The 12,388-nt window shown below is 36.7% G+C and overlaps 1 protein-coding gene across 4 annotated transcripts in view; it reads left to right on the top strand.

The window, feature by feature from the left end:
• rptor (regulatory associated protein of MTOR, complex 1) overlaps positions 1-12,388 on the top strand; it is a 214,629-nt gene that overhangs the window by 17,983 nt on the left and 184,258 nt on the right. For all 4 annotated transcript variants that reach the window (XM_015375832.1, XM_015375830.1, XM_015375831.1 and 1 more), the window contains exon 3: positions 11,815-11,917. In XM_015375832.1, the coding sequence (XP_015231318.1) occupies positions 11,815-11,917 (103 nt within the window). The remainder of the gene's footprint in view (positions 1-11,814; positions 11,918-12,388) is intronic.

Here is a 12,388-nt window from a genome sequence, read left to right as displayed (position 1 = left end):
TTGCACCCCCCTACTTAAAGCAGAATCTTATTGGATCATGTTGTATGTTTTTGTTTGAAAGATTTGTCTAAATATTCTTGTATTTATACTTTAATAACCAGTTTAGTATACATTTTATCTTCTAAATAAACATTTTGTGATTAGTTTAACGTTACAGAAAAAGAAGCAGAAATGGTACGACCAAGTTTTTCCTCTTTCATGTTGTTAAACGGTGTGTGATGTATTAATAACTTTTGCTTTTCTTTTCTAGAAATTATTGGAATATACGCTTATCCCACTGATTAGGTTAGGGATTGGCATCTAAAAAGACTGTTTAGGGACAAAAAAAGTCCTAATTCAGATTTTTTATGAATTATAACAAACTTGTAAGTGAAACTGCCTCTATAATTTCTGGATTCCTTGATTTTATTTCAGAGGGGCTTAACTTTATTGTTCTAATTTAAAGTCTGCTAAAAATTTTATTTTTTTTTCCTGTTCTGAGCTCCTGTAGCTTCAAATGTTCCTCTCTCTGAGCAACAGGAGCTCGTTTAGACTTTACTCACTTCTCTTTTCTCGCTCTCAAACAAGTTGTCTCAACCTCAGAATAATAAAATCTATAAGTCATCAATATTCAGCCCATTGTAATAATGGGGAAATGAGGCCAGTGGTCTGTGCTGTATCATTAGTTGAATTCAATCGGGTTCATGCAGCTCATTAGCGAGTGTATGGACTTCCAGTCACAGGGACATGAGTATGTTTGCAGTTTTCTGATAATAATTAGATGGTAGTGATTTTTATATCTGTGTGTTGCTTTGTAATAGTGAGTGTTTGGGATTTACGCAGGGAGAGCTTCAGATCAAAGCAAGTTCCCATCCTGTTGAAGTGTTGCTGAGCAGAATGCTGAATGCAGCTCTCTCTCTGGCTTTGATGGTCCTTTAAATTATTTATGCCAGTGAAGCTTTTACATTTTATACTTTGGTGGGATTTCTGAATATTCCTAAATTGTTTTGTTTGCATGACTTGCATCCTTCTTAACTCTCAACATAGTCTTCCACTGCCCTCTAGGTATTGGCTTTTATTGGTAAAATGCAATCTGGATCAATTTGCTCTATGATTTTCTTACTCTAGCTGCAGGTTTATTACTGGCTTTGTGTTGCCAGAGCTCAAGTTAACTGGTGGCAACACAAGCATCAGTTTTACTAAATCTTGCAGAAGTTAGAGACATTTGGCTATATTTATTTACTGGAAGACTTTTTAATGAATCGTTGAAAGGAACTTGAAAAGTTCCTAAAAACCGTGTGCATCAAAAGTAGCAAATGGTGAATGGGGACAAAATAAGGAATGTTGCAAAGAAAAGGTTGATCAGGTTTTTTGGACTTAAAACAATAGTGCCAGTTCTTGCACTCTGGTTTTTATGGAGGTTTTTACTCTGGCAAATTTCTCAAATCAACCACCTGTGTTTAATTGATGTCTAAAAATAATACATTCAGTGTCTAGAATACTTCACTCTATGCACTCTGCTGCATGTTTGTGGGGAAGACAACCCAGCTTAAGAATTGTGCTGAAGGTTCAATGTTGCAACATGCTCGCTCAGTATGAGGGAATGGAGCAGTTGGACTTCCTCAGGTGGAAAACTTTTTCCAAAGTTTCACATCAGCCTGAATCTGACTGCATCGTTTTATGTCTGGAATTGAACTGGAATTTAATTGTGTATAAATCTTAATTTGGTGATTGATCAGAACCATTTGTCTTGCGAAATGCCTTGAGATGAATTGATGCTGCATAAATAAGCCTTTGGAGCCTGACATCTGCTTTCTAGATTTATATTAATTAAAGCATGATTGCTTTTCAATGTGTTATTTTTAAATATTGGTGTAGCATACATAGCTTATGTAGAACATATCTTTATTATTTATCCCCATAAGGTTTATGAAGAGTTAAAGGATTTTAGAGTCAGGAGACACAATGGAGAGAACACAGATTATCCTTTCTTTTATATGATAAACAAACTTTATTTAAATAATTCTTTTTGGTCATATTAACCACTCAAATTATTACTAGTAACATATATCTATTCGACTCACAGATCTTTATTTTCTCTCTGATTCATAAATTTGGAGGCAACTCTGGGTTCAGCGTCTTGCCCAATGGCTCTTTCTCAGGGTAGAGTTTATCCCTTTCATTTGGGAAAACTTACTTGTATAAATTTTATATTTTAATAGCCTGGTTGGCTGGTTGATGGAATCAATTTTACACATTTTGAAGCTGTCATAAAAGCAAAGACTTTAATTGATCTGGATAAATACTGAGTAAAGTTCCTGAAGCTGAGAATGTTTAACTTTAGTCAGTGAGTCTTGTTTGTATATTTATTCTGTAATATTATTCTTTTTTGATTAAATAGTTAACTGCATAACAGGCAACATTGTGGAAGCTTTTTTTTATTTATTTCACTAACTAAAAAGATTTGCAAACCATTTATCTTCCTTACAGATTTTTTTTCTTTCACTCCTTAATCTTATATAAAGTGAAAAATGTTTTTTTTTTCTTTTTTTTTTAAAGAATTATATTTAGTCTCAGCTCAATTTAAATTTTTCACTTGTTGCCGCTTCTACTAGCTACAGAAAGACTCCGAAAGATCGATGTGCCCCACCTGTTTAATAACCTTCATTCACTGGCGACCTGTTAAACGGATTAATCAGTACTCATCGATCGGGCCAGCGAGCTGTGATGACAGGCGTCTAAAAAGGCTCCTTAGAGAAAAGGCTTGGAAATCTCTAGAGTCTCATGTCGTTATGAACAAGAAGATATTGGCATCTAGTTTTAATGTGCAGCCCTGGAGTGGAGACACACATGAGTTGGATAGAAGTTATTTCATGGTGTCCTTTTCTTTCTAATGCTCTGAATTTTTTGTGCTCTATTTAAACCCATTTCTATAAACAAACAACAGATATTTGAAGCAAATCTTTCTTCCTTTTGCCTTGTTTAGTGCACAAAAGATAACCTACGAGATTATTGGAAATCCATACGGTTCAGTGCTGCTCCTAAAATGTAATTTTGCTCATATTACTCCTAAATGGGCGCTTTACTACTGTACTTGGAGTTGACCTACCAACCAGGCTAATGCTTGGGCTGAAGCTCTTGTTGTTTCCCACCTGAGGAATCCCTGCATAAACCGCATTTATTACATTCTTTAGTTTGTCTCATTTATGATTTTAAGTTTGTCTCTACAAATGTTTATCATACATATTTTTGTGCCTTTAGTCAGAGTTGAATTCAGTTGTGAATTCAGAAACACTTGTATGTTGCACGGATTTCTGCTTTCTGTAAATGTCTAAAAATAAGAGTAGAATTAATTTTTTATAAAGTGTCAAAGTATATCATGTTGTTTTTGCATAGGAAAGCTTAACAATAATGAAATAAAACTCTTGTTTATCTTACCATAAAACGGTATATCGTAAAGTATAGTCATCATGGGTGGAATGTGATCCTTTGCAAGGACTTCTTGTAATATTAAAAAGCCATAAAGTATCTTGCCAAAGGGAAACCTGCTTTATGAAGTGCTTTTTAGTAGCTGGATCAGAATGTAATTATGTCTGGTTCAAAGGTCTTAAGCTTATATTATTACCCTTAATATGATGATGTGTGATTTAAAGAAAGATACTGAGAGGATAAGATTACAATGACAGACGGCCATTAGATGATATATATGTGTTTTTGTAGTTGTGTTGCAGATAAATGTTCTCTGTGGCATCTTTCTGATTTGAAATGTTATTATTTTAACAGGTCTTTTTTAAAGGATGTTAATGTTTCACTGAAGCCTGTTTTTCATGATCACTGATCTAACAGAATTAGGCCTGAGAACAATTACTGCCCTCCATCGTTTAGTATAAGCCATTGTTAAAATATTATAATATATTGACTTTAACCCGTGAGATGTTAACCAGTGCAGTTAGGAGCACAGACACCTTGCTGTTTTGAACTTCCCTTATACATGTGTGGTATGAGGAAAACAGTGAGGACTGTTTTTGTTCAGATATGCTTAAAGCATTTTTTTTTCTCCTTATCATGAATTTGGGGGCATTTCTGAGAAAACTTGAATCAACACTAAAAGGCCCTGGCCATTAGCCTGATCAACCAGACTAAATGTGAGATTAAATGTGTAATAAACAAGCCGTTGTTTTTTAAACCATGTCTGTGCCTATTGCCCAATGCTCTGACCAATAAGGGCAACTGACTGTGACGTAGTAAGCATGACAGAAAGCAGGTGGGGGAGTGTTGGTGAAATGTCGAATACATCCTTCATAAAAATGATTGAGTGTAGAGCTTCTTCCGGCTCACGTTTCAATGAAAACCCCAAGTCTAATTCTTCCAAAACTGATTCCGAAGCTGAGTCAAACGAAAACTGCTCGATAGTTGTTGCCATCTTCCGTGTTGTGCTTTCTCCAGCGTCGGGCAGCTTTGTTGTCACGCCCTGAAAACCCCGCCCGCTTTGCATCCAATAATGTAAAACACATCTCTGCGTTGTGATTGGCCCGCCAGTTCTAGGGCCTGCGCCATTGATCGAGGCTAGACCAACTTGCAGGCAAAAATGATTTTGGCCACTGGTGGGTGGGGCTAGTTTACTAGGCTACCTGGCCATGTAATTTTCCATAAAATCATAGGAATACGTGTCTGCACCATCTAGATCAAAAGGCAATTAAAATGTGTTTTTGCAATACTTCATCCAAGCCCGTTAGATTTCCTATCAGTCTTCTTCAGCTTTAACATCTCAGTAAGTAGGCTCAATATCAAATGTGAGCACAAAGGACGGGAAGATCCTGTTTGAGTAAAGTATATGATTACCAAACAAAGTTTTATGTTTTGCAACATAAAAGCAAAGAAAAGATTCCCCCTTGATGTTTATATCTAGTCCCAGGAACTAGCAGTAGGTTTGAGCTCTTAGTGATTTAAGCGGTAAGACTGCAGCTATTGATTGTTTTAGTAATCAGTTCATCTATTAATTTTTTTTATTTTTTTATTTTTTTATCTAAAGAGATACTTTAAGTAACTTAAGATATTCAAATGAATAAACATTTCAAATATAGGAAAAAAATGGTCTTGTACATTTTAAATTCATTGCATATGCCATAAAGTATAGAAAATATGCACATATAATTTATTTATATAACTATGCATATTTTCCATTTGTGAAGTTTTAGTTTATATTGGCATAGATTTCTCCTAATTATTGTTTTAAGTAGGTTATTTTTTTTAGAAAATGGCATGTTCTTGATTCTGGGTAACATTAATCTAGTATTGATTTAAATCTATTTCTATATTAGCTGAAGATTATTTCTATAGTCGGCTGATCACAGTTGATCTTTTAAAGCCCTAATAAGAGGCAACTTGAGATTTAAAAGTTGCCTCTTGAATTCTGAGTCAGGATTTAAAGGTGAAACTAAAATTAACCGCAACCAGTGCAAAGACATAAAAAATGTAAGAGCTCGGTTGAACTCTTAGTCTGTAGAAGTTGTGATTCTTAATGCAGGGTTGCAGAGCAACTGAGGGTAATCTATGTTATCTGTGTTTTCTTTTGTTGAAACATGTTAAAAAAGAATATAAACAACACCTAAGATGCAGGGAAGGAGATCTTAGAGTTCTTATTGCAAATGTGTTTTATGAGTCTTATTCATTTATCAAAAATCAAAACATAGATTCCTTTTTTTTGTCTTGAAGCAGAAGTCTGTCATTAAGTTGCACCATTAGTAGAATCACAGATTTGCAAGGTAACCGTCAGATAATTTCGGTGCTGAAAAATCAGATAGAGGTGTTCTTAACCCAGACGTTTTACTTTAGACTTTCAAAAAGAGGTAGGCCTTTATACCTTTTGACAACTTGAGGCTCCCAGTATGTGGTAAAAGGCTGATTATATTATGATGCAGGACTTCATAACTGAAAAATAAAAACATTAAGGACACAATGAAATAAAGAGTGCATCTAACTTTCCTCAGTGGACAGGAGTGATGGTTTGAGTTGATCTGTTTTTTATGCAGATGCAGAATAAAAAGCCTCAGCGACAAACCAAATATTAATTCAGTATGCTTTTTTTGATATATTTTATAGTGTCTGATATCAGAGCCATTAAGCAGAACCACTTTAGTGATTTTGACAAATGCAAAAACTTACTGCATTGTATTTTGGAAATAAACCTTTTGAAAGTCACCACCACACATACTATTAAGTTGCAATATATTTATCTCAGTTTTATTTATAGAGCCCTTTAAAAGAACCACAGCTGCAACAAAGTGCTGTGCATTCCAAGTAAAGTTAAAATTGTATAATACCACCTTGGAGGTTTAAGTGCTTAAACCCATTAAATTAAGTTCCTTTATTTAAACCAATTAAACCCTCTTAAATTAAACCAACCCCCAACCCTTTCAAGGTTTCTTTCGTTTCGTTCGTTCAAAAAAAAAAGCATTAAAGTACAGAATGTAGTCATTGTACTGTGCTTTTTACATGCAAAAGCCAATACATACCAGACCTAATACCTATAAATAAACAAAATTAAAAGCTATTGCTTTCAGTAATTATTACAGGGCCCAGATTTGTTACCTATTTAAGTCTGTTTTATGTTTATGGTCACTTTACCCAAACAGATCACCAAAGAGGTAAAGTTGACAGCCTCTCTCAGGTTACATCAGTTTTAATATGAGCTATGAATGTTGATGACGGCCCTCCTACTTCTCTTGTTTTTTTTTTTTTTTGAAGGGGAGTTTTGGAGCATGTCTGTTTTATAGCTTGAAATAAACAAGCAAATAAATCAATGAGAACAATGTTGGAAGCATCTCTTTGCTGTCACACTTAAATGCCACGTTGTATTGTGAAAAATCCCATGTTTATCTGCTTTATTCGAGTGCAAATGAGCTCCAGATGTTTTGTAAATTACCTGCGTCAGATGCAGAATAAAAACAAATAATGTGAGGGCTGTCAGGGCTGTTTTTGATAGGATTTTAATTTTAGCTTAAATCTTTTTTCCCCAGTAAGTCACTTGGTTGTAATCATGATCAATGTCGTTGTGATGCTTTGTTTCTAAAGATGCGACCAGTCTTTCGTGAGTTATCAAGTGTCTCAAGCATTTTCGGGAACAGATTAATGTAATAAGGGGAAACCCTAGAATATTTCTTGCAGTTTGAATTGACATTTTACCTGGAGTGATACCAAGGTCTCCCTTCCCCCTGTGGAATTTTGGTCTCATTTCTCCCAACTGTAATGCCATTTTCTGAGCCTGTATTTTAAAAGGGCAAATGTCATGTTTTTCTTTGTTGTTAAACCACATATTTTCCCCAATAGTTTGAGTCTAAGCTTGGGGAGAGAAGAAAAACATATATTGGCATGTGATGCATTTAAGATTATATATATATTTCCATTACAATCAATACTTGAGACATCTGACCTTTGACTTCTGCCATATTGTTAAGTGTATCTATCGCCAATATACTTTTGCATTGATCTGTTTTGCTTTAACATACTTCTATATGATTTGCAGCAATTCAGGCATTGTACCATTCTTGGTTGATTTTCACCTTAAATTGCCAAAAGTTGAAATTGAAGTTGCAGTGATAGGCAAACACAGGTCAACCAGGAAAATATTTTCATACTTTCTATAACTTTTCTACACCAACTTTCCTACAAAAAAAAAAAAGAAAATGCTGTTTAAAATACTCAATTTGGTAAAGATTTTATTTCTTATTTTATTTCCGTCTATCGCTGTAGATAGACGGATCCGTTCAGCTGCTCCTATAATGCCAAAGCTGCAGCGGTCTGTTGTGGTGAAGGGAGAGCAGGCAAAGTTCTTGATTTACCGGTAGGTCTACGTTCCTACCTACCTATGGTTCTGAAATCTGGATCATGACTAAAAGAACGAGATCCCAGATAAAAGTGGCTGAAATGTGCCTTCTCGGCACAGTGGCTGGGCTCTCCCCTAGAGAAAGGGTAATGAACTCAGTCATCCAAGAGAAGCCCAAAGTAGAGCTGCTACTCCTCCACACTGAGAGGGGTCAGCTGAGCCGGCTCTGACATTTTTGTCGGATGTTTCCTGGACGCCTCCCCGGGAATTGTTCCAGTAGGAGGCCCATGGGATGACCCAGGACACGCTGATGGAACTATGTCTCTGGGTTGGTCAAGGTGCCTCTTGGGCTCCCAGAGTAGGGCTTGGAAGATATATCTTAGGAGAGGAGTCTAGGAGTCCCTGCTGAGACTGCTGCCCCACGGTCTGGTCCGGATACAAAGGAAGACGATGAGAACTTTTCTTTTCCCATTGGCTCGAGTCCCCTTTTTATTTGAAATTCAGCTAACTGCAAATGGATTTGATAGAGAGAGGGAGGAGAAAAGGCAAAGGTCAGCGGCCTGGGACTCCAGAATCGAGGCCTTCTTAGATGTAAGCGTGCTTTACCCCTAATTATCTCGCTATGTTAGCTAAGTTTAGTCAGATTTTATGTTCAGCATGGGCGGTTCTAGACAGGGGCCAACGGGGGCCAGTGCCCCTGTAGATCATGTCCTGGCCCCTGTTGTGGCCCCTGTACTGAAAACATAAAACTCAAAGAAATTCCAATGATGATATGTGCTGGAACAGACATGGTTGCTTAAAGGAGAAGTTCGGTTTTTTACACTTTAAGCCCATTTTCTGTAGTGTCCAGGATGAAATCGAATGATCGACACCAAAAGTTTGACAATTGCTCCTGTCTCTGCTTTTTGGCTCATTTAGAATCCCCCCCTGGCTGCTTTAGAATGGCTTGCATAGTGCATGTCCGATAATGTCCTTAAAACAACCTTAAACGTTCTTTTTTTTAAATATGCTACTCACCGTGTCGTCAGCGCTGTTCAATGACGTTCCAAAAAAAGTTTCGTGAAGAAAAAACGTTCCTGTAGTGTTTTATTTAGCATTTTGTAAATCCCATTGAGTTCTGTTGGAATAGTCAATATTCCGCTGCCACCGGAAACGGAAATGGGGCCTGTTTACACAGTTGTAGTCTTTTCGCTTCACTCTGTGTACTCCGACGTCGAGGTGCTAACGTCTCTGTTAAACACTTTAAAAAACTCTGAAAATGGAATACGAAAGGTGGATTCTTGATTCTCGACGTCGGAGTACACAGAGTGAAGCGAAAAGACTACAACTGTGTAAACAGGCCCCATTTCCGTTTCCGGTGGCAGCGGAATATTGACTATTCCTACAGAACTCAATGGGATTTACAAAATGCTAAATAAAACACTACAGGAACGTTTTTTCTTCACGAAACTTTTTTTGGAACGTCATTGAACAGCGCTGACGACCCGGTGAGTAGCATATTTTAAAAAAAGAACGTTTAAGGTTGTTTTAAGGACATTATCGGACATGCTCTATGCAAGCCATTCTAAAGCAGCCAGGGGTGGATTCTAAATGAGCCAAAAAGCAGAGACAGGAGCAATTGTCAAAATTTTGGTGTCGATCATTCGATTTCATCCTGGACACTACAGAAAATGGGCTTAAAGTGTAAAAAACCGAACTTCTCCTTTAAAAGTACTTTGGATCTATTTCTATTATTTTTTTTTTTTTTTTACAAATTCTGTTTTACTAGTTATTTAAAAACAATAAGGTAATAGCTTCAGTGGTATTGAGATAGGATCCCAGTTTTCCACTATTAAATGTTTTTTTTTAAATGAATAAAAAAGAATAGTCTAATTTTTACAGCTGATTTTCATCAGTTTTTCTTGATTTCTAATTCAGATTTTATAAAAAACTTAATTTTTAACTTAAGTTAAGTCAAAAATAGGTAAAATAAAAATGAATTTTTTTTTTTACCTAAAAAGACAGAATTTTAATTCAACCTAATTGAATAGAAATTTCACTCATACAGATATCTTTATATATTTGAATCCCTTGCCCTGTTTTTTTTATTTCATGCTTTTCTGTGGCCCCCATGAAAAACCGCTGGCCCCCTGGTACATTTGTTCTAAAACCGCCACTGATGTTCAGATCTTCAAAGGTTTTTTTACTTTGTTTATAAGTGTATTTACGTCTGCTTAAAGATTCCAAACTACCACTACAGAGGGATTAGTACACTATGGAGGTTTTGTTAAAATCTTTGACTTGAAAACCCTCAAAGAACTTTTACATCCCCATAAGGCGTTAAGTCTTGACATCGATCCTGCAGGGAAGAAAAGGGCACAAATCAAACTTAAATGAGTGAACTAATGTAATATAGTGTGCCATAGTGTATAAGGCTGCTTATACGTGTCAAGTGTAGACCCGCTGAGTCCCACTAGCACACTGACCTTTTATTCATTTGGTGGGAAGACACAGGGGGCCTTAATTAGTTTCACAATAACACGTCTTCTAACCCTGCTCAGGCAGAAGGTTGCACTTATTCCTCAGTATACATACAGTACGTGCTCTGTGGGTCTACAGTATGGTTTTGTAACATTGCCTGCAAAAAGGTCACCTTTCTGTGGTGTTATAACATACACATTGAGGCGAGTGGTGTAAAACAACCGGCAGTGCTGCAGTGATAGAGACCATTAAACACATTTTCTTTGTAATTATATTCTGCTTTCATATAAAAAAAGGAAAAAGGGAGTGCACAAAGTTAAAGACCACAAGAACTGCTTCAATGGGACCATTCTGGAAGGAAACACGGCTCAACACAGAATCATTGATTTAGAGGTTTTTTCGATTGTAGGGTAAAACAGAGTAAGTACAGTGTTTATTGCAGACTGTAGCTCTTTCAGTGGCATTGTTCAGGAGGGAGATACTGCTTTACAGAAAAGCACTGAATGAGGCGTTATTTCTGTTAACAAGAAAAAAATGCAATAAGGCAAAGGCTGTAATATCATCATACAGTGAAGAAACTGCCACAATGAGCCAGGTTACTTTCTATAGGCAGGGAAAATGAAGAATGCACTAGGGCACTAATAGCTCTGTGAATAGCACCAACCAGGATTGAGACGCAGCTAAATAAGGAGAGGTGAGCCAGCAGTACTTTGTATGGCAAAGGGAAACAAAGAGGGTACATGAGGCTACTGGCAACAATACTTCTGTCAGTGGCACCATCTGAGAAAGATAATGCAGAGGCAATGATCCAGCAGTACCTCAAATTAAGAAAAACTGGGAGGCGCCCAAAGTTAATGGTGAGAATAGCAGTAACAGTAAAGTGCAATCAGTGTTCGACCTGGATCAACATAATTTTAGTTGTCTCGTTTCACTGGGGGGAAAAAAATGGAAGAAAACGTATGCTACTCACAAAGATTTGAGAGCTCCAAATGAGAAGCAGTCATTTCCCCTTTAATGTTCTTAAATGCAAGCCCACCTCCTTGAGTAGGGGACCTGATTCTGGCTCATTAGGAGCTGCAGGATGGATCCACACTGTCTGGCATAGCTTGACATCTGGTGACCCGACAGAAGGAGTTTCAGGTGGCAGTGGCTCACTGCTTGTTCAATATTTAATTTGCACAGCAGGGATCCTAAGCTGTCTTCTCAGGGTTAATGGTGTGTGTCAGAACTAGCAACATAAACCACAAATCAATGGTTACTTTACTGCATTTTCCTGTTTATCTCTTTGCTCACTAACTGCATCAGTGTTAACATCTCTTATTATGCTGTTGACAGTAAAATGAATTCATTTTTGTGATATTTATGGGTGAATCTTGATTTGTATTGAAAAAGCAATCCATAAAAAAAGCAATAAACGTCGAAAATAAATCCTATTGAAGTCTAACAAATCTGGTTACAGCTATGGTTGTTCAGGATCGTCCATCTCTTAAATGAAGAGTATAAATTTGTAATCTAGGACAGGATTACATGGCTTTTGTGTCCTTCCACAGATGAAGACGGTTAGTGTGGCTCTGGTGTTGTGTCTCAATGTGGGAGTGGACCCTCCTGATGTGGTCAAGACATCCCCATGTGCCAGGCTGGAGTGTTGGATAGGTGAGTGAACCCTTCCTGTTATCATTCTTAAAAATGAGAAAAAACATCTTTTAAACGCAGCTTGAAGAGATTCCAAGAAATGCACAAATACACAATAAAACAGTTTTTGTTTATATTTTTGCTACCAAACACATGAAGAAGAAATAAAAAGTGAACAGACATTTTAAATTATTTTCATAAGCTTCATTTGGATAACATGAGAGACTTGTCTGACCAACAGACAACAGATATTACAGGTATTTGGCCTATATGTCTATGACTGTTGACTGTAAAAGGCTCCCTTTGACATTTGAATATATGGGGAAGTTACGACATCATGTTTGCAGCCAAAAAATATGAACTAGTCTTTCTTTTGTGTGTGTTTTGTTTTCATGCACCGCTCCACTGATATGTCTAAAGTCTTTATAACTGCAGGAAATGTCTAGCTGCATGATTTATCCGTAGGCTTTGACACTTTGAGCCATTGCTCCT

The sequence above is a fragment of the Cyprinodon variegatus genome, unplaced genomic scaffold, assembly GCF_000732505.1.
Source record: "Cyprinodon variegatus isolate N-32 unplaced genomic scaffold, C_variegatus-1.0 Scaffold126, whole genome shotgun sequence".
NCBI lineage: Eukaryota > Metazoa > Chordata > Actinopteri > Cyprinodontiformes > Cyprinodontidae > Cyprinodon > Cyprinodon variegatus.
This window is presented reverse-complemented; position numbering and strand designations above follow the sequence as displayed.